Here is a 27,845-nt window from a genome sequence, read left to right as displayed (position 1 = left end):
ATGCATGTCCTGATTGAAAGTGAAAAGTTGAAGAGTAATAGACCTGTAACACTGTGTTCTTAGGTAAGACTTGCTTGCTCTTTATTCTCTGGAAAGGGTGGGAGGCTTGAGATGACCACACAGAAGTTTATGGTTTTGAAAGCTTGGGTAACCATGGACAAATCCATCACCTTTGCTGATTTGTAGTAGTCTACCCAAACTAACATGTCTATCACCTGTTGACCTTGCAAGATAAAGCTACCAAATAAAACCTTTAAAATTTGAAATTCTTGTGCAGCTTATGAGTTTTATTTGAAAGTGTCTGTTCATTTTAGATAATTTAAAATTGATTGCACTGTTTTTTGAAATGAAGTAGAGAATTGATAACTTTCTGATAAGCTGCCACAATTTTCACTTGCTGGTGAATGAATTTTAGCAGTGATTGTCACAGCAGTAGGCCTTAAACAGAACTGTGTGAGAGTCCCCCCACGCCCAGAAGAACTGCGCAGGTGATGGCTTAGGGGACGCTCAGAGTGAGTGCTCCTCTGAAGGCCAGCTGAAAGGCAGGGTAAGAGCCTTTGGGCCTCTGGACACAGACCTAGTTCCAAAGTCACCACAGATGAACTCTGTGACGTTGGACAAGTTGTTTAACTTTTCTGAGCCTTGGTGTCCTCATCTGTGAAGTAGAAATTATTTTATCCTCATGCTATTGCTGAGAGGATTTTAAAAAATAATTTAATATAACTTAGATAAGTGCAGGCCAAATGTGTCCTCACCAGTAAATGGCATCTGCCCTCACTGGTTGTGACGGAAGGTCATGGTGGTGGTCAACATCACAGTTAGAATTACCGTGCCTGCTGACGTTGACTCATTCTGATTGTTCTTTTCAGTGAATAAATTTGGTTTGTCACTATTTTCACTAGTTCTTCTTGTGCATCAAGAGGTCTTTTAACATCTTGTTGTTTTTCATGTGAGCCGATGTGTCTATGCTAAAGCAGTTGGTCATCTGTAGGGTTTGCTTTCCTTACACTTGAGCATAGACCACATTTCTGCCCCTAAAATACGTATTGCAATCCCCAGAGTCCCCAGGAAGCCGCTGCTAAGACTGCAGATTCAGCCACCAATTACCACTGGTTGACTTTCCCATTTTCAGATGTTTCTAATGCTTGCCCAGAATACTGAGGGGGTGCTTTACTTTCTCTTTCCTGACACTGTAATTCAGAATAATTTCTTGTTCATCAGGCTTAAGGTTTGCAGTTTCCAGAATGCTCTTTTTTTAAATATTGCAGCTGGCAAAAAAAAAATTGGTAGCCATGCCTGCCTTTGCCGTGAACAAGCTGAAGCTAATAAATACTCACTGAGATCGGTCCTGGCTCCCTGAGATGAATTTCTGAAATCTTCCTGGCCCTGAGGAGAGGCAGGGCATTGATTCCAGAATGCTCATTTAAATGGCTTTCTTTGGCATAAATCTAGCAGAAAATCAAGTACAAACCACCTGCTGTGTGTTCCCAGCAAAAGGGGAACCCATTGTTATTGGATCCCTTTCTTACCATGTGCACCGGGGTAAATAGACCACATTACCTAACGTCCTTCTGTCCCAGATGGTAGGAACTGTTCCCTAGGGTCCTGAATAATATATTTCAACCTCCTTTCAAAAAAGAGCAACATCCTCACTTTGAATAAGTGTGGTGATTTTGAGAATCCACAATAAGGCTGGAGAGTCGACCTTTTAACTAAACCTATGGATATTTCTCCCTAGTTCCTTTTATTATTATTAAAACATTTTACAGACCCTGGAGGTTTTTCAAAATAATTTTCTCTTTTAAATAAAAACTATAACTTTTTAGTCTACACAGATTCTTCTTCCTTTAATGTTTTTCGTGACTCTGTGTTTATGGCTTGGTCTGCTTATGTATGATGTGAGCAGGCAAGAAGGACAAACAGTGGAGAACTTCAGAAGAAACAGCTGTGGGCTTAAAATGGAAGGAGAACTATATTAGTTCCAAGTTCAGACATTGATGTTACTCTTCCTCAAATTGAGATTGAGAATCTTTGCTGTCTCCCTGTCATCTTGGCAGTGATTTGGGTACAACTAAAAGATGCAAAAAGTCATTCTTATTTATCCTGCAATCCCTGAATAATCTTAAAATGCTGCATTTGTTAAGCCCTGCTCTAAACTGCTGCACTGAGAAAGTAATATGAACCTGATTTATCTTCCCAAATATGACCAGCTGCCCAACAGCACTTTTCTTCAACAGAATTGATAGAGTAGGGAATTAATTTCATGTGTACCTTTTGAGGTTTCCTCCACAGTTATCTGGAGATAACATGTCACTTCCCCCCCTACAAATTGTTAACCTGTCAAATTAAAATTCTAATGCCTGAAGATTTTTAAGATTCTTACTTCTATTCAGTGGTTAAAGTCCGGGGGTGAGGGAATGACTGGCAGTCGACAGCACCTTTCTGAAGGGCAGTTTAGCCAGAACAGAAGGCAGGGGGTCCTTTAGGGGCTTTTGTGGAAATCCAGGAAGAAGATGGTGCAAGCAGTGGGGATAGGGAGAAGTGAATGGACTGGAGGTGTATTTTCCACGTTGGGTGAATGAATGTTTGATCAGTGAAATCTCTCCCATTATCGATCCCGGAACTGGATTAACTAAACCTCCACCCTTTCCAGCAGGAGCCCTGCAAAGGCCCAGAGCAGCCTCAGCACCATCTTAACCTTCTCTGCTGTCCTAAAAGTTTTCAAAGACAGTGAAATTTACATGAAACTAATTGTGAACAGGAAGAAGCCAGGAGAACTGAATGTATGCCTGTTCACCGCCCAACTTTTAATTTCCAAGCACTGTTTTCAGAAAGCCAAATTTTGGTGTTTTCCTCAGAATAGAAACAGAGCTCTAAAGTGTCCCAGGTCAAAGCAGTGCTTCACAACATCCTGTCTTTTTAAAGGAGTCTTCCTATCCAATTGCTGCTTGTGCTTTTTGGTGCTCAAAAATCAATAACACAACATACAGGCTTCAACAGCTATGTCTCAGGTTTCTACCTTGACCACTGGTTAACCCCAAAGGCAGGTTCCAAGAGGCCCGTTGACCAGGTGTTTCAATTTACTCAGCTCTTGAACTCATATATTAAAGTTGACTTTTTTGCACCTATGGAACATACTGATGGCTTCCTCACTTAATCACTATGCTTGAGCTGTCTCCCATCTCTGTATTGGGGATAATTCTATTTTTGCCATACTCAGTTTGTTCTAGACTCTAGAAACAGAAGGCATTGATTTAGTTTATCATGCAAACCAGTGAAACCAAAAAGGTACCCTGTGTGTGACCAAGTGTGGCCAGAGGAGGACTGGACTGTGTTTACTCTGAGCTTTACCCACATTTTATCTTCGACCACTAGTATCCTCATTTGTTAAGTTGGGCTGCCCTAGATTAGGAGTTCCTGACCAACCAGGCATCACAACTAACCTGGGGAGCATTGCTAAAAATAGACAAAAAAGGAACAGACTCTTATGCTCACTTCAGACCTACTAATTCAGACACTCCACAGGAGGGACCAAGGAATCTGCATATTAAAAATCAAAAGTTCCCCCTCGGGGCTTCTGATGCCCAGCCAGGTTTAAACACCCCGACATGAGACCAGTCGTGAGATGCCAGATAACCTTGGGCTGATGAAGGGCTCTGAACCCTTGTCTCATTGTCTGTAATGTAGGTGGCCGGTGGGGCCAGCCGCGTGGGCTCGTTCTGGGATTCCATGGAGAGTTCGTGGAGGGGCGAGTGTGGTGCCCACATGGAACAGGTGCTCAGCAGCAAAAACCTGTTGGTGCCCATAGTGTGCTAGACCCCGTCTCGGGACCTGGGGAGGCAGCGGGGAGGAAGACAAGCTTCCTGCCCTCAACAAGCTTACGTTCCCATGGGCAAGTCAGGCCGTAAGCAAGTGAACAGAAATAATAGAGCTTCAGGCAGTTTTAAGTGTTAGAAAAATTAAGTTTTGAAAGGGTAAAGAGAATCAAGATAACAAGTACTGGGAAGACTATTTTGATAGGGTAACTGGAAAATGCCTCTCTGACGAGGTGACATTTGAGCTAAAGGAAGTACAGAAAGAGCCACGTGAGGGCTGTGGGGAAAACAGTCCAGGCAAAGAGCACAGCCAGTGCAAAGGTCCTGAGGCAGAACCTTTGTTGGCATGTCGTGTAATGAGGAAGAGCCGTAGCAGGAGTGGAGGTTAGGGAAGTGAGCAAAGGGGCTCCACTCGTGTGAGCCTTGGAAGCAACACGTGCCTCAGGTTGACTTCCCTGCATTCCTTCACTTAGTTTTCTTAAATCACCTGTGGACTGATAACGAGGAAATCGAAGTGTAGAACGTGTAAGATCCTTTTCAACACTAAGTTCCTGTTATTCTATAACCAGGATTTTTTTTCCGAGTTTAATAAAGGTAACAGCAGTTACAATCTCATTCCTTGAGGTCCCAAATCCTAATATTGATGCTGATGATTTTTATCTCTTGTCCCCCCAGCTTGATATATGGTCCAAATCCAACTATCAAGTATTCCAGAAGGTAAGTTTTACTTTTTCTTACTCAAGAGGCATTCGGAAAATACTATCAGAGGCTTTTTTTTAAAGTGAAAAAAGCCAGACATAAAAGGCTGCTCACTGTCTGATTCCATTTATATGACATTCTGGAAAAAACGAAACCTTAGGGACAGAAATTAGATTGGTGGGAGCATGAGGGAACTTGGGGCGATGGAAATATTCTGTGTCTTAATTGTAATTACACAACTGTACACATAGGTCAAAACTCAGAACTATATTACTACAAAAGGGTGAGTTTTACTGTATGTAAATTATACCTTAAAAAGTTAGAGACTTTGAGTTGTTCCAAGCTCAATCCCAGTTTGAAACTCAAGTTCCCAGAGCCCTAGTGGTCTACGCAGTTACCTTCAGGCTGGGCTGAGGAAGGCAAGTTGCCCCCGCCCCCACTTTATGCTCTGGATCTTTTCCAGATATTGGGCTTCCTTATGAAACACTGGTATGGGAAATGTTAGAAAAAGTGAAAAGTGACTAGAGAAAATCCAATTACCCAGTTCCCAGTGGTAAAGGGTCCCTTCCCTGGACCAACTCAATCCCTAAGGCTTAAGAGGATTCCTCCCAACCCCCAGTCCCCACAGCACTCAGGGCTGACCCCTTGCAGGGCAACAGCCAGCTTCTTCCATCCTCGTCCATCTTCTATCTCTGCTCTCATCCAGAGGGCAAGTAGAGAGAGTTGGTTATCATTCCACTCATTCCCTCATCAAGTTCAACAACAGTTATTTACTGAGCCCCTTTGCCATGTGCCAGCCACTGTGCTCAGTGCTAGGAATTCAGGTGAAAATCAGGCAGACAAGGGACTTAATAAATAATTCCAATTTGTTAACTAGGGGGGGCTGTGACCAAGAACAGCAGGGGGTTCTCCTTCAGATTGGCGTAGCCAGAGGAGGCCTGTAGGGGAAACTTGAACTGAGACAGACAGTGTGAGGACGAGCCAGCCACATGAAAAGCCACAGACAAGGATTCCCAGGCAACGGAGGCAGCAGCCCAGAAACCTCATGTTGAGGAAGGCTTGGCATAGTGTAAGGACTGATGGAAGCCAGAGTGATGGAACACACCACGGGCAGTGAGGGGCCAGGGCAGAGGTGGAAGGTAGGGCCCAGGTCAGGGAGGTACCTCAGGCCCTGGTACAGAATTTGGATTTTATTCTCAATTCAATGAGAAACCACTAAAGAGCCTGACACAGAGAAGGGGCATAATTTTGAATGCTTGGCCCAAGTTATTCCCATGTCGAGTAATAGGTTGTATCCAAAGTGTGCCAGGAAGCATAGGGCTTTTTTTTTTAATTGAGGTGAAATGTACGTAGCAGAAAATTAACCATTTTAAAGTGAACAATTCCTTGGCTTTTAGTGCATTCACAGTGTTGTACACCACTACCTCTGTCGAGTTCCAGAACGTTTTCATCACTCCAAAGGGAAATGTCATACCCATTAAGCAGTGAGCAGGGGGCTTTTGTACCAGAGGGGCATAATGGACCACCTGCTAATGGTACTTACTGTTCTGTCAATTCGTGTTGTTCCCTGCACCCCTTTATGATGATAAGAGGCAAGCAAAAGGCAGGTGCCTAGGGTTAGTGCAGTAGTCCGAGGCTGAAAACTGCACATTTAAGGAGCCTATATAAGCATTAAAAATCCATGAACTTATCACTACTAAATGTAACATGCCCCTAGTATTTATCCAACCCTGGGTTGGATCCTGAAACAGACAGAGGTTACTAATGGAAAAACTAGTGAAATCCAAATACAGGCTGGAGTTTAGTTATTAGTGAGTAACCAGTGTTGGTTTCTTAGTTCTAACAAACATACCCTGGTAATGGAAGATGTTAACAGTGGAGAAACTGAGTGAGAGGGTTATGGGAACTCTCTGTACCATCTTTGCAACTTTTCTATAAATCTAACACTGTTCCAAAATAAAAGTTTATTTAACAAAGAAAATCACAGTCTTCCTCTTTTTTTATACTTCTTTACCCATCTGAGCTTTCTAGAACATAATGGAGAAAATAACCTCCCTCCCTGGGTATGGATCCTAAAGGAAAGAAGTATGTGGTCAGATGTAGGCGTTAGTGCAGGGAACTGCATTTTTAATCTTTGCATTCTTCGAAGTTACCACACCTGTGGTATTTACTTGTTAAGCGTGCATTGAGTCTCAGCCTTAAATGACGTTGTCCATGCTGACTGTTCTTGTAATTTTCCCCCCAGCAGCTGGTTGGAAAACATTGTAAGGAGAAGGAACACTGCTCATTATCTGTATCTTGTTTTGCTTTAATAGTGAGGAACATTAAAGCAATTTTTTCCCTTTAACCTAGTTCTTCCCTTAGTGCCCTCTGTGGCATTGCAGTGAGTTACCCGCTTCTGGCCCCACACGAGGCTGGTGGCAACGCCAGGAGGGCCGTGAGCATTGTAGCCCGTCACCTGGTATTTAACAACCGTCCCGTTTCTAGTCCATTACCTTTTATGAGGGAGGACTTGCACATGCTTGCCTTTGCATATATTTTTTAATGTTCTTATAGTATTAAGTATTTTTTAATGCAAACAGAAAGTTTATTGGGAAGTTGTAAAATGTGTGAAACACAGATTTGGTAAAGCATAGATTTAGAGAGACGGTGCTATATTTCTACTCTATCTCCCCTGAAAATAACATGTCAACCACTCTTTGTATTTTCTTAAAACTGCAAACACACACTGAAGCAGTGTTTAAATTTGATGTTAGTCTAGTTGGAGAGATTTAAGAGCACCCGCCATTTCTTTCCTTATAGTTTGTATAACATGTTTCGAGCGTAAACACTGATGAATTCTAAGGAATGGGAATTTTATTTCAACTCTTGAGTGGCATATCATCTGTATTTGTGCAGAACCCTCTCTGAGTTCCTTTATCATCTCTACCTATTTTTAACTAAATGGACTTGACCTCTGATAATGACCTGTACTCGATTAAAGTTCCATAAACAGGGAGAGGTGCTAGTGCTCTCTGATTAGAACTAAAGGCAGATAACGTTGAAGTCCTTTTCTTTCAAGGACAGGTAAGAATTAGTAGATTAAAGAGTCTTCTCTCCTTCCTACTAAAACATCTTCTACTTGGTATCAAATAAAGGAATGTATTGGAAAATAATGTAGAATTAAGCTTAGTCCTTCCCCAGTAAAGCTTTCAACTTTACTGAGTTGTAAAGCAATCATGGTCATGTGGGATGGGTTTGGGATCTTGTAAAGATGTCTTGTCTTCTCATTGTGTTTGTGGAAGATGGTGGTAGAGCACATAAAGAACATGTGGTCTGGCATCTGAGAGCAATGGCTGCACTGTGCTCATTTCATCATGTTCATCTCAAGGTGGACAGTGGCCAGTGGGTTGGACCTTCCTGTGCCATAGCCCGGCCCTGTCCTAAACACAGAGTGGGGACTGTTTGTCCTCGTAGATTCAGAAGGTCTGTCGTAGTTTATGGGGTGACGTTTAGCATTTCAAACCCAAATCACCAAAGGAAAAGGATTAGGTGGCAACATTTCTAATATTTCCATATTAAAGAAAGAATGAAAGAACGAATGAAGTCTGGGCGCGGTGGCTCATGAACCTGTAATCCTAGCACTCTGGGAGGCCAAGGCAGGAGGATCACTCGAAGTCAGGAGTTCGAAACTAGCCTGAGCAAGAGCGAGACCCGTCTCTACTAAAAATAGAAATGAATTGGCCAACTAAAATTATATATAGAAAAAATTATCTGGGCATGGTGGTGCATGCCTGTAGTCCCAGCTACTTGGGAGGCAGGAGGATCGCATGACCCCAGAAGTTTGAGGTTGCTGTGAGCTAGGCTGATGCCAAGGCACTCTAGCCCGGGCATCAGAGTGAGACTCTGTCTCAAAAGAGAAGAGAGGAGAGAAGGGGAGGGGAGGGGAGGAGGGAGGAGGGGAGGGGAGGAGGGAGGAGGGGAGGGGAGGAGGGGAGAGGAGAGGAGAGGAGAACGAATGAATATAGGAAGGAAGAAGTGAAGAGAAGAAGAGAAGAGAGAAGAGGAGAGAGGGGAGGGGAGGGGAGGAGAGGAGAGGGAGAGGAGGGAGAGGGAGAGGAGAGAGAAGAGAACGAATGAATATAGGAAGGAAGAGGCAGTGGCACCCTGCCCAGACATTATTCACTGTCCACGGCTGAGTACTGACGGCGCGGGGCTGAAAGGGTTACTCGTCCCTTTGTTGCCCAGAGGACAATAACTGGAGACTAAGAGCTGGACATCCGCAGGCTGCAACTTTTGTGCTTTGTCCTTTAGCTCCAAGTGAAAAAGACTTTTCACTTTTTAGAATCAGCTGTTTTTCAGAATATATTTTCTTCCTGTTCACTCACTTAAATTTTGGGGTATCCCATTTGATGTTGCTTGTAGCATTTCCCCGAAACACACAGTTTGGGAGCACTGTGGCAAACATCCCTTCCACCTTCCTCTGCCTGCTCACACCCACCCAAGTTGACCATCCAGGGTGGGGTTTAGTTATCAGCATCGTCCAGAAAAGCTCAACTGGAAACAGTAAAGTGCATGAGTAAAGTAGCACGACATGGAGGTTGACACCCCTGTCAAATTCTCTTGTGGCCAGTTCCTAACCCCCAAGTGAAAGCCAGACATGGAAAGGGGGGTTCCTTGGTCATCAGAGGAGATTTCTCAGGCTGAAAATGGTTCCAAGTCTCCTAAGGATGGTGGTATCTAGTAGATACCATAACTCTGCCCCACCTCTGAGATGGGTATTCTTGGCTGCCAGCAGCAGCTCACAGCTTCGTTGGAGGAACTCTCTCCCTGCATTGCTCTGGTATAGAAGCCCAAGGACTCCCTTTCTTTGGCATTCATTCTGTGGTCGCAGTGACTGTGTATTGGATGTGTTTTCCTGCCCACAAGTAGCAGCAGTGGCTACCACAGAATGAGGGCTTGCTGGGAAGGCGGGAAGCCCTCTGAGGTCTTCCCTTCCCCTTCAGTGTGATGAAGGAGGGGTTGGGCAGGGACTGCCTTACAGAGCCGATCCAAGCTTACACTCGCCTTTTTATTTCCAGAGGATAACATCAGGAGGTGGGAGAATGAAACACACCCCTGTCAAATTCTCTTGTGGCCAGTTCCTAACCCCCAGGTGAAAGCCAGAGCCCCTGAGCTTCTGTAGCAGATCCTGCCACAGGAAGCAAAATTTGGCCTTCCCTTTGCCTGCAGATGCTAACTCTGTTGGCAAGCCCTTTCCTCTCTTCCTCATCAGACGCCTTTCCCAAGTGTGGGAGTGGCGGGGAGCTACAGGCCGCTTGCTGTGGGTCCGTGGCTGCTGACAGGCTCCCGTCATTTACTGGGGTCCCCCAGAGGCACCTTGCACTTGGTCCTAGGGCGAAGAAGCTTTTTATAGCCAGCAGGTCTCCAGCAGAGTAGGTTCAGAGAATGGGACTTAGAAATGGGGGAGACCGTCTGAAAGGGCAGAATCACAAAGAGCCAGGAAAGGTTTCAAGCGTGTTCATATTTTTCTGACATTTAAGCTCTGCAGGGGCAGTCAGTGTTTTGATCTTTAACCTCCTTATTTCAAAACTGTGTGCATTTTCATCCAGTAACTTAGAAAGAGGCAGAGCAAATCTACAGCTACTTACTGCGTTAAATCTTGGCGGGGTGGCTGAAGAAAGAGGTGGAGTGTGTGTCCAGCCCCAGGTAGGCAGATGAGAAATGAGAGGCAGCACCTGAGGGACTGGCACATGCTTCGCAGCTTTTCACTTGGAGCTAAAGGATAAAACACAAAAGTCACAGCCTGCGGATGTCCAGCTCTTAGTCTCCAGTTTTTGTTCTCTGGGCAACAAAGGGATGAGTAACCCTTTCAGCCCCGCGCCGTCAGCACTCAGCCGTGGACAGTGAATAATGTCTGGGCAGGGTGCCACTGCTTCTTCCTTCCTATATCCGTTCGTTCTTTCATTCTTCAATATGGAAAACTGGTCCCTAACTGGGACAGACCATCAAGGTATGTTTACTGAGTGGCCACCAGGCATTTTTTGGTGAAAGAGATTGAGTCAGCTCTAAAAATCTCAGTTCTCTGAAATTTTGGTGAATACCTGATGATAGGTTGGTGGATGCATTGAGTACCTAGCACAGTTGATTACCTACCCAAATAGCATCGCTCATTCCAAATCTAGGAAAAGGAGCCATCCAGCATGGAGTAGTTCTCAGAGACTGGGAGCTGTCACCCTCCATGGAGTCAGGCTGTGCTGCACACGTACCTTGAGCATATATACGTACCTGCTGTGGCATTTCATGTCACCATAGAGGCTCAACAAATAGTCACTAAATTATTTTAAATGTCTAAAATTTCTTCCTACCAGCCTCATTTACATATCCTCTCAAAAATCTCTTCAAATGCCACAGATGAAGACCTTGAAGAGGCTAAGTTGTGGTGAAAGTTCTGGGGCCTTGGGCCGAGCCTCAGTCCTTCCCTTGCTCAGTGCCTGTGTAGGTGGGGCCCCCACACCTGGAGGGACGCTGCAGCCTCCAAAAGTCCTCGCTCCTCTGACCATCCACATGCCCCTTAAATGCTGAGTAACTGTTTCCAACGAAGAGAACTTATGTTTTGAAGACTGAATGGAGTGTCGTTTTCATTCTGCTTCTGTGCATCATGTTGCTGCTTCACAGGTGTATCCCAACAGACAGAACTGAGGGACAGCTTCCCCTGGGGCAAGGGCAGATGGGCAGCTTAACGTAGGATGCTAGACTCCTGTCCATGGGCTCTGGCCAGTGGCGGCAGGCGGCACGTGTGTGTGAGCCCACTGCCAGGCTTCTGGAGGGCTTCAGGGAAGACGAGGTGGCAGGCGGTCCCAGGGCATCCCAGAGGGCAGCCCTTTCCTCGGCGGACAGCTGGGCTGCAGTGGCCAGGTCAGATGAGCAGACCTTACCTGCTAAGAAGGTCCAGGGTCCCTGAGAGCTGAGGATGGCAGGGAAGGCGTTAGGTTCAACCTGGCAGCTGAAAAGCCTTTATCACCACCTTCTCTCTTAATAGTCTTGTTTGACCAGTAGTATAAGCATCTAAACCAGAACAGATTTGAACATTTTTTTCCTCTTATGAAAACATCTTCCCCCAATATCTTCCCCCCACAATCCCCCCTCAGCCCCTGCCGAGTGTGCTGATGGCTGAGGCGCTCACATGTACCCAGTTTATGGTTAAAATTGAGCCAGGAAAGCCTGGCCCATCCTGCTGACTTCCTTAGGGCATCCCGAGTTACCCTGGAAGTGGTTGTGGTTTTCTGCCATTAGAGCAGTCACAGGGCAGTCATTTGTCATCTCCGTAGCTCATTTCTTCCTGAAGGGTTACACGGGATGCAGTCTGTTCCACGTCAGAATCTGACAGCTGTTCTGCTAAGACCATCCGCCTTGCTGTCCCCAAGCATCCGTGCTCCAGCCCGGCAGTCTGGGAACTGCACGTGCGGCACCGTGGACAGGTTCCTGGACCACTCCCATCCACTCTCTCCAAGCCCCAACTGACCTCCCGTCATGGTCCCCACAGACAGGCCAATAAGGCAGCTAAGAGCCACCTGCCATGTGATCAGGTCCCAGCTTCACCACTGACTCCCTGTATGGCCTAACTTACCTCAGTTTCCTCATCTGTAAAATAGAGATTCTAAGAGTCCCTGCCTCATAGGATTGGCATGAGGTTAACTGAAATCATAAGTATGAAGTGCAAGGTGAATTTCTAGTCCACGACCTGGTCAGCTTCTCTGATGTGCCTGTCTCCAGTGACCATTCTTCTCTCCAGAGAAATTTCTCCTCCCTTCCCTTTGGCCGGGCTTCCTCCTGCAGGCCTTTTGCTGCCCGGTGTCCATGGGCATGGGCATGGTGGTTTAGAGCACAGGCTCTGGAATCAGAGGGGCCTGGACTTGCATCCAGCGCTGGCGTGTGTAAAGTAAGCCAAAGACCCAGCTGCTGGGACAAACCCACCCACTCCCACCAAAGCACCATCTGCCTTCCCTTTTTCTCCAGTTCAGAAAGTGAGCTAGGGAGGGCGAAGGACACCCGGAGTTGTAGCCCCAGCAGTGCCCTCTGGGCAGCCCCAACATGCTGGCGAATCATGGGCCCAGGACCTAGGTCAGTCCCTAGTGTTCTGAAAGGGCTAGTGGCACCTCCAGTGACCCCTGCAAGGAAGGTGCCTGAGACCAAGAGGTTGGGCCTCGACTTCCTGTTTCCCCCCACACAGAGCAGGGGTTGGGGGAGGGGTGCCTGGCTCTGGCAGCAGAGCTGCCTCTTGTGCGGGGCTAGGTCCCCACTCTGCAGCCTTCATTCCTTCTCCTGTCGCTGCCTAAGTTTGACGGAGAAGTAGGTGGTATTGTCTGTATTTTCTCGGGAGCCCAGATGTCTTTGGATGTTTCTCTGACTGCAAGGCTGTTCCTACAGAAAATAACATCGCACCAAGTGGGTGCAGAACAATTCAGGTGTCTTTGGGCTTGGACTTTCCTGGCAGCCAGCAACAGAATCTGGCATTTTACCATCTGGAAAGCATTGAGCTTTTTTTCTTTTCATCTAAATGAAAAGTATTAATTCCTTAATCCTAAGAAATGTCAAGGGCCCTTCGTGTACAACTCCTCTCAGCCCTGCACAAGGCCTTTGGCAGAAGAGGAAGGCTGGTCAGCACCCCGGAGAGTTCCCTCACATCTACCCTGGGTTCCCTGCCCACCCAGCTCCCAACTCTTGAGCAGTGCTCACGACCTCTGCTTCTCCTGCTCCTCCCGCCCTCTCACTTGGCTCCCCTTACCCCGGGGGCCGAAAATAAGTAGACTCCTGCCCGCTTTCTCGTTCACTCAGGGTCCTGCTAGGTGAGAGGCACCCAGTGCTGAGCCACACTCCTCTCAGAGGCCCCAAGCTAGGCCTAGGGAGGACAGAAGTGAGGCAGGTGTGGCCTCATCCTCAAGGAGAGCACAGCCTGGGACATGGGGCATCTGGGCGCAGGTCTGGCAAGTGTCCAGCAGGGGTGTTTAGAGGGGGTGCTGCTGGGAGTACAGGCAGGGCACCTTCCACCCTGCCCAGAGGATAGGCTGGGACAGGGAGGACCCCTGAGCTGAGTCCAGAAGGGTGAGAAGGGCTTAGCCAGGGAAGAGCATTACAGGCAGAGGGACCTCTTGAGCATGGGGCCAGGAAAACATGGAGGGAAGGGGGTGGGTTCCTGCAGCAGCCAGTATTGCTGCAGTGTAGAGTGGGGGCCGAACGGAAGCACAGCTGAGAGCCAGATCCACAGCTGCCTCTGGAGGCCTTCTACGACCAGTCTGCACTCAGGGGTCCGGGAAGTAGGGGACTTGCCTTCTGGACATCAGTGGCACCTTCACTGAGACTTTAAAGAGGGTGGGGTTGGAACTCCTAAACCAAACAAAAACTCATTTGTAGAGGGCCCTGGTATGTTTCAGAGACCGTATTAAGTACTTTACATATGTAGGCTCAGCCTTCGCAGACCTAGAGCTTGATCTGAAACGCATGAGCAGGGATTTGGGGCAAGATGGGGCAGCCTTGTGTGCCTCCACCTCCCCACTTCCAGGCCCTGCCTCTGGTCCCAGCCCAGAGCAGCTCTGCCCAGCTCCGCGGACAGTTATAAGCCTTCAGAGCCCATTCGCAGTGCTCCTTCATCAAGCAGAGAAGGGAATATCGATCTCATCTAAGTAATCCCTGGTCCCCGTGGGCTTCGATGCCGCCTCTTCAGGCCTGTAGGCCTGCTGAACCCGTGCTATACAAATCCAAGGTGCAGATTAGAGAGCCGAGCTGCATAATAAAACCTAAATCCCCTGCTTCCGCTCTACTCTACTTTCATCCCCATTTTAGAAGCCTGTCTCTGCGGCACTCCATGTCACCCCCCGAAACATCACTTTCAGGGCTGACTTCATAGCATTCCGATTTTGAAATAATGATGGCTCTTCTTCATGGAGTGAGTACTTCTGGGACTGTTTTAAATATTCTTCATAAAACCAGTGCACATCCTTGGAGCAACATTGCTGGCAGGGATTGCCATCTCTTTAAACATTTAACACACTAGGTTCACATCTTTGCCTGTGGAACCCACAAAGAGTTTTCTCCTTCCAAGAGATTCCTACTGTCCCTCTCCTTAAGGGTGAGATTGTCCTTGGCAGAACTCCTGGTAGAGACCCAAACTCTCCTTGTGTAACATTAAAGTATATCCACCCAGTGGAAGTTCATTTTTATTTCTTTGTGTTGTGGGAACAGCCTGAGCACCAGCAAGTAGCACATGTCTGGCTTTGTCACCTATTAGTTTGTGCCCCAGAGTCTCGTTGACACCCGCTGAGCTGGGAGGCATCTCCAGCACAGAGAACAGTGCTGTGCTCATGGTCTCCCTGCTCCTGCACCGAATCCCCAAACTCTCCTTAACCAGCCCAGAAACTGGGGTCTTCATGAGGTCGACATCACACCAGGGCAGCAGGTGGATTCCTGGAATGGAACAGGAACCCAGCGCCCCTGCTGCCTCCTGGGATCTGCTTGTCCTTGTTACAAAGGGGCTGGGCGCAGTGGCTCACACCTGTAGCTGCATCGGGAGGATGGCTTGAGCCCAGGAGTTCAAGGCTGCAGTGAGTTCTTGATGGCACCACTGTACTCCAGCTCAGGTGCCAGAGTGAGACCCTGTCTCTAAAAAAAAGAGGTACAAAGAGCTTTAATTTAGCTCCTGGTAGGGTTGAGGGTAGAGCGGCACAGCTTTGCCTTCAGGGCATGGAAGAGCTCACTCGGGCAGCTCAGCCCCTGCAGCAGCATCCAGTGAAGCCTCAGCCTGAGGGGTCTGCAGGACCCCCGACCCAAGCCCAGCCTCAGTTTTTTACCATGGGCCGACAAGGGAGGGATGCAGCCAAGGTCACCCAGGCCATGAGTGACAAATCCGGGATTGAACTTCCATCTCCTGATAGTTCCTCTGTCCCACCCCGCTGCATTTTCATTGAATCTGGGGGTCTTAAGGACCCACCGACGTCTATGTCAGACTGTTTGGGAGGTGGGGCTGCCTGGCAAGTGGCAGGGAACAAGACAGGTTGAAGCTTCTGGCAGGGAAGTGGAGGGAACATTGTATAAGGAACAAGAATTGGGGTGTAAGTCAGGAGACTTGGGATCCACCCTAGGAGTGGTGGGTTCTGGTTCCTTCTGGGGAGGAGAGGGCCAGACATGGAACTTTTTCTTATCCCCCGCAGCCTCTGTTCACTCTGAAGGGTCTTGAGTGGGGGAGCCCACCAGGCTTGGGGCTTAGAGCTGGGCACACAAGCTGGGTTCAAGTGGTCTGAATAAATCCCAGGTGTTTAGTAGCTGTTTAGTAGCTCCTTGGCTTGGGCAAATCACTTGACCTCCCTGTTCTGACCTCCTTGTGACTTAGTTCCCTGACTTACAAATGGTGATTATAGTCGTGCCTCTGTCATACAGTGGCCGTGGGGATGGAGTGAGGTGAAACTATGATGGTGCACAGTTAGCATTGCTTGCCATGTGTCAGACACTGTTCTGTTCATAGGTGTCCCTGCATTGGCCCATTGTTTAATCCTCACCCAAGGTCACCCAGCTCACAGGCAGATCCAGAGCCTGGGCTCCTGTAAGAGGAGCCACACACCCCAGGCTGTGCAGTATAGACCAGCTCTCGCACAGGGCTGGTGCTCAGTAAATGTCGCCGTGAATCATTGCTATTATTGCAGGCAGTGCCACTTTTGGTTTAGCTAAAATAACTTGTGCTCTCTGAAGCACCCTCCGCTCTCAGATCCTAGGAGGGAAGGCTGTCAGGAGCTCCTTGCACACAATATGGCAGAGGAACTTTGGGAAACTGTTTTGACTGGCATCTCCTCTTCCAGTGTGTTGACTGGCAGCTGTTTCAAGGTCTCTTGAAAAAGTCCTTTCTCCTCCCTGAGCTTAGTGCTCTTGTAGGTTTGGGTATGCAGAGCCCTTAGTCACTCTGAGCTGAGGGAGAGGGGATTTTGGTAAGCCCTGGTTGGTGGAGAAGGAAAAAGCTACAAGCAAAGTTAATAAAGCAAGGTGGATCTGTTGACAGGCCATGGAGATGTCACCCTCCTCAAAGTGAATCACCTGCAGGTCAACGTTGAGATGGGGGACACACCCCAAACTAGGCTGGAGCACCTGCGGTTTTTCTTTACCATGGGGAGGATGACAGTGTCTCCTAGCAAAGCCCCTCCCCCGTGTCACTCTCTGCCCCTCCCCTCGTTGTGAGAAGTCTGTCTTCCTGTGCCCACAGTTTCTCCTGCCCTTGCCAGCTACATCAGCATCCCATCCCGTCTTGCTGGCTTTTTGTTAACTCTCCTGTCTTCTCTTCCCTCCCTCTCCTTGACTTCGCATCTACTTTGATCTTTTCGTGAGCTTTTTTTCAAACCAACCCTCATGAGCAGGATGAATGGCCTCCCTCTTGTCGGCAGCATTAGGCAGCATTAGTGCCCTTCCCGGCCTCCTCCAGGAGGGAGGGTGGCTTTTATCTCCCAGCTGAATCTCATTAGCTTTACAGCACAAGGGGACCAAACCTCCACTGCCACCGAGTTGATTTAAATTAGTTAATAGCAAAAGTTTTTTTGGCCCCAGGCCTGTTTTTTCCACATCTTGGATGCTGAGCGAAAAAACAACTTTGTTGTTGAAAAATGTAAACCAAAAAAATATTGAAGGTGGAGTGCTTTGACAAAAAGGAAGATAATTGTAGGCGAAGTTCTCCAGTGTTCTGCAAGCGCGTCTTAGCTGGTGCCTGGGGGTTCAGCCACGGGAATCTGCAAACCAGCAGGGGAGGGGAGGGGAAGCAGGGAGGGAGAACAGCAGATCAGTCAGCTTTGTTCCTCCTATTAAAATATTTCTGTAATTGGTAGTGGGAAGTTGAAGAAATTAAATGACCACATCAGCACTAGGAAAAAACTGCCACCATTTGGCAATTAAAGGGTATAGTTTATACTGGACCTTTTTAAAGAGAGGCTGCATTTGGCCAGATTGCCAAGCAGTAATGGAAAAGCTAATTAGATGCCCTGCATATGAGCCAGACGCCAAACAGCTTTGCTACACAGCTCCAGACGTATCTGGAGAGGACATTTCCTAGTTAATGCAGTTTGTTCGACTCTCGAGCAGCCTGTTGTATAGCAGCCGCGTTTGCAGATCTCCTGACCCGTGCCTTGCATCACGCTATGCTGGGAGATAGTGGGCAGAGCTGCCCGAGGCCCCATGCCTGCACCTTTATCTGCAAAGTGGGAGAGCCAGCTGGGGGGAGGGGGGGAGGGGTCCACACAGGGAGATAGGCAAAGGCTTACACCTCGCAATGGCAATGCCCGGGCTCAAACACCAGTCACCGCCACCACCACCAGCTGTGTGACTTTGGGCATCATCCCAGCCTCTGTGCCTCTCCATTTCCTCTTCTGTAAAACATAAATAAGAATAGCACCCACCTCGGAGTTACTGTGGGAATGAAGTGAGAGGGGCACATAGGACTTGGTACCTAATAAGCTCTCCTTAACAGTAGCTATTATAAGTTAATAAACTATCTCATGGTCCTAAAAAAGGCACCTTTTGGCAAAGGAAGTACCCACCTATTGTGAAACTATTTCCCTACCTCCCGAGGCACCCATTGTGAAACTTAGTGGTGCCATGCACTTTGATTTGTGAAAAAGACAAACTATCCTAATTTGCACTCCTTTGTTTCAAATGTCCAACTCTTTGGGGGCCCCTTTCCTATAGTGCCCGAAGTGTGCTACCCCCTCGCTGCCCAGAGCCTGGCCCCTTGCCAAGCAGCTGCTAGACACCACAGCAGCCCCACCCAGAGCTGCTTCATCAGAATCTGCTTGTTAACAGGCCCCCCTGGTGATGTGTGTGCTCGTTAACATTTGCATACTTACACGTTTTAGCAGCCCTAAAAAGAGCCTGAAGAGGCTAACTTCATTTCTAGGCCCCACCCTGGAGATTCTGAATCTAAGTCTAGAATGGGACCAAAGAGTACAAATTTCTACCAAATTCTTAGGTGACAACAACACTGCTGGTCTGTGAACCATATCTTGAGTGCACAATTCTGGGGAATAAATTTCTTTGGCCGCAGCTTGGACTTGGTGTCCCACCACTTATAGAAATCGTAGACCTGGCAAACACAGTAGCTCGATTTCTAGATGCAAAATGAATATCCAAGGAGAGCATGTTAGTCTGGAGAGAGGAGAGAACATGCCGCAGTAACACACTTCCCGTCTGTGTAGTTCAGCACAACAGCAGTTTATTTCTTGCTCACTTTGCACATCCATCCTGAGTTGTCATAGAGCTGTGCTCCATGTAATCACTCAGGGACCCAGGGGAACAGGGAGTCCCCATCTGGTGACTCCACCATCTTAGTGTGTGGCTTCCCATGCCTTGGGAAAAGAGCGAGCATGGAGAATCTGCACTTGCTTTTCACAGCCTCCAAGTGGAAGGAACAAACAGCTCTTCCACCCCGATTCATTGGCTAGAACTATCCATGTGGTCCGGCCTAACTTGAACTACAAGGGAAGCCAGAAGGTCTTCCCATGTGCCCAGGAAGGGAAGGAAAACTGGGCTGAGTGACCACTAGTGACTTCTCCCACAGAAGGAAAGTCCAGGATTCCCTAGCACAGTGGGGGTGGGCCAAGGCCCAGAGTCCTCAGCTCCCACCCCTGGTCCTGGTCCCCCCCTTTCAGGCCTCTTGGTCCACCCATCTGAGCCACTCTCCCTGGAGGTATCAAGGACAGAAGGGATGATTCACTCTGTCAGCACGTGTGTGTTGAGAACCTCTGGGTCAGGCACTGGGCCGACCTGGTCTTTGTCCTCTCAGAGTTTACAGTCAAGTCAGGGAAAGTGACACTAAACAAAAATTGAAAAAATAATTACATAAGTTCAGACATGTGGAAGAAAAGAGCTAAGCAAGGGAATTCACTGGGAGGAGGGGAGGGTGAGGAGGGGCCAAGCAGAGGGGAGGCCTCCAGGGGGCAAGGAGAGAGGGGAGGAGAAACTGAGAGGTGAGAGGAGGGAACACCAGAATCAAGCTCCTCAGGGTTTCAAATGTCAGTTCTGGCTTTTGCACTCTGTCCTAAGCGTGTTCAGAAGCTCTAGGGGGTTTTAAGCAAGGGAGTGACATGGTTAGAATTGTAGTTGAATGAGATGATCACTAATACTTACTGAATGGCACACACTTCTGCATCATTCCACTTAATTCTCACAGTCATCTTGTGTGATAGGCACTATTTCTTACTAACCTGTTTTCCAGATGGGAAAAGTGCAGCTAATAAAGATGAAGTAACTTGCCCCAAGGTTGCGTTGCTGGAAAAGGTCGAGCTGGGATCCAAACCTCAAGCCCACACCCTTTTCCCCTTTGCAGCAGAATGTTCCCTCCGAGTGCCCTGTTGACGCAGCACCAGAAAGAATGAGAGCGGACGGGGAGCTGGTCAGGCCACTTCCCTGGTAGGAAGAGACAGCAGCTTAGGCCGCAGAGCAGCAGGAGAGGCCAGAAGAAGTGGGGTTCAAGATAAATACTTTGAACTCCAAGGCTGCTTGAGTATGAGGGGTGAGGGGAAGAGAGATGACAGGGACGAGCCCAGATTTCTGGCTCAGGCGTCTGGATGGCTGGGCACTTTTGCAGGAATGCTGGTGGAGGAGCAGGTCTGGAACTTGCTTTAGATGTTCCTGTACCAGCACTGTGCCTTGCCTGGAGATAGCGCCTCGCAGCTATCACAACTGGGTTCATCTCTCGCGATGCTTGGAGAACCCAAGTTCAGCCAGGGGAGGTCAAGTCCAAAGGTCAGCTAAGGAGGGAAGATGAGATGGGCACAGGTCTTTCAGGCCATGGAAGGTGAATTCAAATACGCATCAGGAAGGCAGGCCAGCCACCCAGGGAACAGCGGGACACCCTGGGGGCACAGAGTCTTGTCAGCAATTGGGTGGAAGCCTTGATTTCCAAAGGCCACCGGGCCCAGGCTGGTTCTATGATGATTGAAGCAGGCTGGGTGCAAGACTATGGGCGTGCCTGTCCAAAGGCACTGCCCTCCCTGGGCCCGTGCTGACAGTGGCCATTTGGATATGAGGTGGGGCCAGGTCACAGTCACAGTGATAAGGAGGGACTGGTTCTTGTGCTGAGCACTTCACATGTTAGACTTATTTAATCCTCACAACCTGTGTGACTAGTCCCATAGCTTCTGATGCTTCAGGAGAAGCTACAGGTCCCAGTTGGGTAAAGCAGCAGTCCCCAACATTTTTGTCACCAGGGACTAGTTTCATGGAAGACAGTTTTTCCAAGGACATGAGAACAGAGGTGAGGGAGCGGAGCTCAGGCAGTGATGCACGGACTGGTACTGGGCCGCAGCCCCGAGATTGGGGACCACAGAGATAGTTTTCCAAATTTTAAATGTTAGTCATATGTGTTTTAAAAACATGAGAAGAAACAAATAAAAAAGTGCAGCCAAACAAAGCATCCCTGCCTTGGATGTGGCCTCTGGGTCAGCAGGTTTATTAGGGACCAACCAGGCCCCAGGCCAGCTCAAGCCGCTGACGTTTATAATCCCAGGGGTAGTGCAGGTGGACATTCCCCATCTTAGGAAAGGGGTCGTACCCAGAACCAGGGCACAGAGCACACAAAGACAGCCTGGCTTCCTCTGCTATTACAGCAGGGGCTTCATTTAAGGCATTTTAAAAATAAATGGTAGGAGACCAGGCACGGTGGCTCACACCTGTAATCCCAGCAGTTTGGGAGGCCAAGGTGGGAGGATCACTTGAGCCCGGGAGTTCAAGACCAACCCTGGGGAACAGCTCTACAAAGAGGCCTTATCTCTACTAAATAAATAAATAAATTAGCCAGTGGCATGTGCCTGTAGTCCCAGCTAACTCAGGAGGCTGAGGCAAGAGGATCGCTTGAGCCCAATAGTTCCAGACTGCAGTGAGCTATAATGGCGCCACTGCACTCCAGCCTGGGTGACAGAGCAAGACCCTATCTCCAAAAATAAATGGATGGATGGTAGGGTCAGAAGAAAGAACTCCAAAAACTTTGTTTCTTTTGTAATGGAAAATGTAATTGCAGGGGATGTCTTGTCAGCTGACAAAATGGCACTTTTGTAGGTTTTTTTAGGAAGGGAGCTGGGTGGGCAAGAACCCAGTTTTCAAATTCAGGTACCATCTGAGCCCAGTTTGCTTTGCTGGGTTTTGTGACTGTTAATTTCTCCCCACCAATTGCCACCAACCATTTTGCAAAGTTATCATTACTACTGGTTGTTTTTTTTTTTTTTTTAAAAAGCATTGCTCATTTTAGAAAGCTGTCTGTCAAAAATGCTTAAAATAAAATCAGACTTGGCACTTGAAGAAATAAGTACCATTTATCTTGAAAGTCACTTGGGTAAGAGTTTCTCAGCAAGGTTGGGTACATGAACTGTTGATCTATCTGTAAGAAAGCCAGTATTGGTGTTTATGATACGTGGCCTTTGGTGGGTGGGCATTTTAAAGTTGTTTATTTATTCCACAAATATGTATTGAGCACCTGCTGTGTGTGGGTGATATCCTGGGCCTTGGGGATGCAGCAAGAAGCAGACGGACCTGATCCCTGGCCTACAGAGCTAATCACATAGGGAGCTTCGCCAGCCACCCAGCAGGCCTCGGAAGTCCATTGGGGGGGAGGGCAAGTCCAGGCACCAGGCAGGGCAGAAGAGGAAATCAGGTGGCAGGGCTGGTGGCATTGCTGGAGAGTGAGAGCGTCACATGCCTGGCCTCACTTTGTCCTCTCACTGGCCTTAGGAAGTGTGCATTATTACAACCTCCATTTGATCCAGGGGGCCTAGAGACATGAGGCCTAGAGATGTTCTGCAAGGGTTGAAGGTCACCTCTCTAAGCCAGGGCCCAGCCTGCCTGGCTGTGGAGTCTGTGTCCTCACACTTTGGGGCATAGCCCCTCTGTCTGCAGCTGTGGACAGACAGCTGGACTAATTTCTGGATCATTCCCAACTCCCCATGTGGGGCCAGGACCAGCGCCTCTGGTCTCCACCTGACTTGTTTGCTCAGCCGCTCCTTAGGTCTATTAGCACTTCGCAGTGTCCTGGTGGGGCTGCAGTGACAACGTCTGCACAGGTTACACCTGTGTTGATTCTCTTTCTCAAAGGTAATGATTTTATCTGGAGTTTGTTTTGTTTTTTTAACCACAACATTTGTGATGTCAAGAATCCCTAATGAGGACAAATAAACCATTAGTTGGAACACAACTATCAAATTAGGTATAATCTATTAATTTGATGATTGACAGCTGGCATTAGCAAGTCATGGTGTCATCAGATTTCAGAACTACCAGGGATCTTAGACCAGCCCCTTTGTTTTCGAGAAGGGACACTGAGTGCAGAGAGGATAAGTAGCTGGATCAAGGTCAGGGGATGGTGCCAGGGCTTAACCCCTGTGCTCTGTCCATCTGGTCACCTGAGGCTTCCAGTGGACCTCAGCCTTGCCCTTGGCCTTGCTGATAAACCTGGAGTCAGGAGACTATGAGTGCTGAAGATAGACCCAAGGGTGCTGAAGATAGACCACCGCCTTTCCAGAGCTGGTTAGAGGACCACACTTGAGTGGCAGGGCTCCTCAGGTCAAATAGCAACTGTAGCCCAGGGGAAAGAGCCTCAGAAACTCCAAACTCCAGACTCCTTTTTTTTTTTTGAGACAGAGTCTCACTCTGTTGCCCGGGCTAGAGTGAGTGCCGTGGCGTCAGCCTAGCTCACAGCAACCTCAAACTCCTGGGCTCAAGCGATCTTCCTGCCTCAGCCTCCTGAGTAACTGGGACTATAGGCACGTGCCACCATGCGAGGTTAATTTCTTTTTTCTATATATTTTAGTTGGCCGATTAATTTCTTTCTATTTTTAGTAGAGACAAGGTCTCGCACTTGCTCAGGCTGGTTTCAAACTCCTGACCTTGAGTGATCCACCCTCCTCGGCTTCCCAGAGTGCTAGGATTATAGGCGTGAGCCACTGCGCCCAGCCTAGAAATTCCAGACCTCCTGATCATAAAGCCTGTAGCTACATATTATGAGACAGAATGGGAATGAAGGCAAACAGAGAGACCAATTAAACTGTCAGGAAAGTTATTCCAGTATAAAGACAAAGTGGAACGTGGACATTTGGTGATGCTCGTCTGCGTATATGCCATGTTTCGTGCAGCAGAGTGTGGGGCGCGGTGGCAACGCCATTCCAAGATGGCGCCCGCTTCCTGGTCACACCCTACTGTGCGTCTGACAAACAGATGTTCAGCGCATGTGCAAAGCCTTGCCTCCTCTCCTGTTCTGTGTTGACCAATCAGGTTATGCCCCGTGTACTTACTGTCTATATAAGCAGCCGCCGAGAACGCCTCGGCGTCTTCCGCATGTAACCAGTTAAGCAATCCCCATTAAAGCGCTGTCAGAAGAACTCCGGTTGCCGCGTCTTCCTTGCTGGCGAGGCGGGCGCGACAGCAGAGAGGCCTACGAGCCCCTGGGTGATCTGCCCCCACTGGCTGCTGGCCCCGTCCTCTCCCAGTGCTCCAGCCTGTCCAGGTTTTCAGTTGTTGGAATGTTCCACACTCCACTTGCCTTCAGGCCTGTGTCCTTTCTGCTCTCTCTGCCCCCAGCTCTGCTAACTAGTTTTCCTACTTGAGATTTTATTTTAGATGTCCTTTCCCCCAAGAGATGTTCAAAAACAGTTCCAGTTTCTTATAAAAGGAGCGCACTTGTCCTGCATGTTTTCCCAGTGCCAGTTTGGAGTGGCTACTGACTCCAGCCCTTGTCCTTCATTCTCAGGTGACAGACCATGCCACCACTGCCCTGCTCCACTATCAGCTGCCGCAGATGCCGGATGTCGTGGTCAGATCTTTCATGGTAAGTGACCTTGAGTCAGGTGTCCTGTCTACACCTTGACTCCCTTCGAGTGTGAACAAGCAGCTCAAAAAGTAGCTGTTGCATCTTCAGATTTGAGAGCCTCCTAGTGGGCGATGAGGCTGCTGGTTTAAAACTGAGACTTTCTTGAGACTGGAGTCTCAAGGAGACTCTTGGAAGGAGTCTGGGAGAAACCACTTCCAGCATAATTAACTGGTGTTTTCTATCATTGCTGAGCACGTGGTGGTTTCAGAAGTGATCTTCCAAAATAGTTTCCAACATTGATATAGTCAACAGACACTTTACCGAGCCCCGATTCTGTGCCAGGCCCCGTGCTTGGCACTGAGCATGTCGCAGTGAATAAGACAAATCTCACAGTTCCCTGAGACATTTAATCCTCACATCTTCAGAGTTGGAGCTCGAGATGGGAGCAACTCCAGAACAGCTGTCCCCGTGGCATGCTGGGGCCAGCTTCTGCCAGTTCGTAATAAATATTCACAATTTTGCGAACTGGTTATTCAACCGCTGGTAGTTTGAAGTCAAGCCAGGTGGGGGTATTTACACCATGAAAATCAGCAAACACTACAAGTCAGCATGTCTCCCCACCCTTGGAGCCCGTTTATCAGCCCTAAGTAGGACTAACACCATAAATGTGGCCCTGACAGACGCGGCCAGCTGTTTCAACGTCATGTCGCCACAGCTTCATGCTCGCGCGTCAGCAGTCTCCATCTTTCACTGCTGTTACAACTCCCTTTTTTTTTTCATGCTAGAAAGGCTGCCAGTTAGAGAACCTGCACAAAAGATTTGCCTGTTAGCAAGTCCCAATCAGTGTTGACGGCTAGATGGGGCTAGCGGGGCATTGCTCATCCGGTTCATTCTGTCACATGGGCACCCACAGTTAAGCTTCATAGAGAGCCTGTAGTTTGTTTCTCAAAGACACAAACCCAGCTCATTCATGGGCTTCGTGGCATTGGGAGGTTGAACCTAGCAAAACCAAGTGCTCAGCAGAGCTGTCCACAGAGTGCTCTTCCATGTGTCGAGAGCACAGTTCCCTTGACAGTTGTCAATGAGATCTTCAATTTTAGATAAAGACAGACTTTTCAACCAAACATGTTGTAATGCCCAGTTTCCCTTTGGCAACTGCTTTGGGATTCAGGGAGCATTTGCATTTGCTGAGCACCAAAGAATAAATAGTTTAACCGAATGATCCGTTGACGTCCTCGTGTTTATTGCCAAAGTCCTAAACACTTAGCCCCTGGAAGGGGGCAGTGTCGATGGGCTGTGCTCGGCCACCATGAAGGCAGAAGGATTTGTATCAATAGACGCTGCCGATCTTGTCAAATAACAACTTTCTCTTATCGATGTGATTCAGAAGGACATTAAATGACTAGATTGGTGTACCCCTTTCACAGTGAGAACTTTCTTGTCTATTGTCATGAGATTTGGGGCGGGATTTTTGTTTTTAAATAGTGAATCTCCTTGAGTTTGAGAATTGAGTTATGTGAGTCTCATCCTTATGTATGATGCCTGAGAAAACTGCACTCTGAACTACTCAAGTGTGTATTTGCCATTTAATTATGTTATTCGGTGACACCAGGGCTGTCCCCACCCACCCCCCAGGTGTGTTAGGTCGCACTGTGACAGTGAGTGATGACCTCTGAAATCAGATTAGCTAGAAGGCATGTTGGTCTCCGTGGGGAATTCTGAGATCGCCATCTATTCCAAGTCGTCTTAGTCCTCGGCCAGGCTTCCTGGTAGCGAGCAAGGAGAAGAGGATCGGGACTGATACTGACTGCGAAATGCGGTCTGCTCAGCCCCCAGGCCGCCAGGCTGCATGGTAGTTCCTGGGGACTCCTTGGGGCCCTTCCTGCTTCTGAGAGTAGGAATTTCTATTTTTAAAACCCCCTCGGTTGGGAGGGGTAAGAGGAGCGTCGGAACTGAGAATCAGCAGTGAGATGACATTGTGGATTCTGTGCGCTTCCCTCTGTGAAATCACAGGGCATCTTTTGGGAACAAAGCCAGCTTCGTTTTCTACCCTGGGGGTCATTAGGCTTGATGGGAAGGGTGACTTTGGAAGCACCTGGATCCTAGTCTTTCATTTCTCTCCTCACTTCTCTTTTTAGACTTGGTTAAGAAGTTACATAAAGCTGTTCCAGGCCCCGTGCCAGCGCTGCGGGAAGTTCCTGCAAGACGGCCTTCCCCCCACGTGGAGGGACTTCCGGACCCTCGAAGCCTTCCACGACACCTGCCGGCAGTAGACCCACCTGGCCCCAGACTGGCCTGCAGAGCCCCACCCAGCACCACCCTAGACAAGCATGCAGTACACTGATGGCTCAGACCGTCCTCGCTGCCCAAGTGTCCACACAGCCGCGCCCTCCCGTTCATGGGCCAGTGTCGGGTGTGCTAGCGCCGAGCCTCTTGAAGAGCAGGCTCCATCTCTGTGGTTGATGGGACGGATTTAACCCATTAGCCAGTGGATCGAAGGCTAAGACAGCCTTTCTAGAACCTACCACAAGGAGGTTATGCCGCATGTTCTGCGTCCGTGTGTGTGGGCAGTTCTGGTGAGTTGACCCTCCTGGTCTGTGTGAAGTCATTTCCGTGAGCCCCGTGTCCGTGTGTGTCTTCATGCAGCGTGTTTTGTAACTTATTTTTATAAGCAATAAACCTTTTATACCCAGCACGAGGCCTTGTCTCCCGTTTCTTACAGCACTTTGTACGTTCAGTCCATGGCCATGGGGGTGGTCTGGGCCTTTTGAAGAAAACAGTGCAGCAGTGTCTGCGTTTACAACATGCCTTTTTGAAGACACACTTCCCCGCTTCTTGCTTTCAGGAGAGAGGGCGTGCTGCACGGACTCCGTTTTGATGGCTTGGAAAATGGATTGTTCTTTTTGAGGGAAAGAGTACGCAGAAGTGTCTTTTTACTAAACCAGCAACACCACACACACCATGGGAAGGGCTTCTGCCCAGCGTCACCAGCAGGACACGTGGGAGCGGGACTCACGGGAGTGTCGGCTTGTCTGTCCCGTGCTGTCCTAAGTATTACCGTGGCAGTTCCAACCCAGTCCGCCAAGTTCATTCAGTGCCTCAGCACTGAATTTTAAAGCCCTAACCTGTTTCTGTGAAGATCACTGACCTGGTGAGGGCTTAAGAAGGGGGCGGGGGTGTTGCCCAGGGCTTTCCCAGCGCGGCCCACGCCAGAAATGATGTTCTCTTCCCAACAAACCGTGTCAGGAGAGATGCCGCCTTCTGAGATGTCCAAAAGAACTGAGTGGTTCCTGCCTGGTTCTGTACCATCCAGACCTTCCCCCTCCCCTCCTCATGCTGAAGGAGCCAGAGGATGGAGAGGACTCATGGATGAGGACCACAGGACAGGGCTGTGTCACATGTGGTCCTCAGACCAGCAGCATTGCCACTGTGGGAGCCTCAGGCCCACCCCAGACCTACCGAATCGGATACCGCAGAGGTGGGCTCACGTCTGAGGACCCCTGCCCTGGGAGAAGTGGCTGTGCGTGCAG

General features: G+C 48.6%; 1 protein-coding gene across 1 annotated transcript in view; it reads left to right on the top strand.

Annotated features, from left to right (window-relative positions):
- Positions 1-27,013, top strand: part of MED27 (mediator complex subunit 27) — a 202,054-nt gene extending 175,041 nt beyond the window's left edge. Inside the window, exons 6-8 of the mRNA XM_012744084.2 lie at positions 4,491-4,532; positions 24,256-24,333; positions 26,454-27,013. Coding sequence (XP_012599538.1) covers positions 4,491-4,532; positions 24,256-24,333; positions 26,454-26,588 — 255 coding nt within the window. The 3' untranslated portion in view covers positions 26,589-27,013. The remainder of the gene's footprint in view (positions 1-4,490; positions 4,533-24,255; positions 24,334-26,453) is intronic.
- Positions 27,014-27,845: the final 832 nt, after the last annotated feature.

This window comes from Microcebus murinus, chromosome 12, assembly GCF_040939455.1.
Source record: "Microcebus murinus isolate Inina chromosome 12, M.murinus_Inina_mat1.0, whole genome shotgun sequence".
In the NCBI taxonomy this organism is placed as follows: Eukaryota; Metazoa; Chordata; class Mammalia; order Primates; family Cheirogaleidae; genus Microcebus; species Microcebus murinus.
Note: the sequence above shows the minus strand (reverse complement) of the source record. Positions and strands in the feature narration are given on the sequence as shown.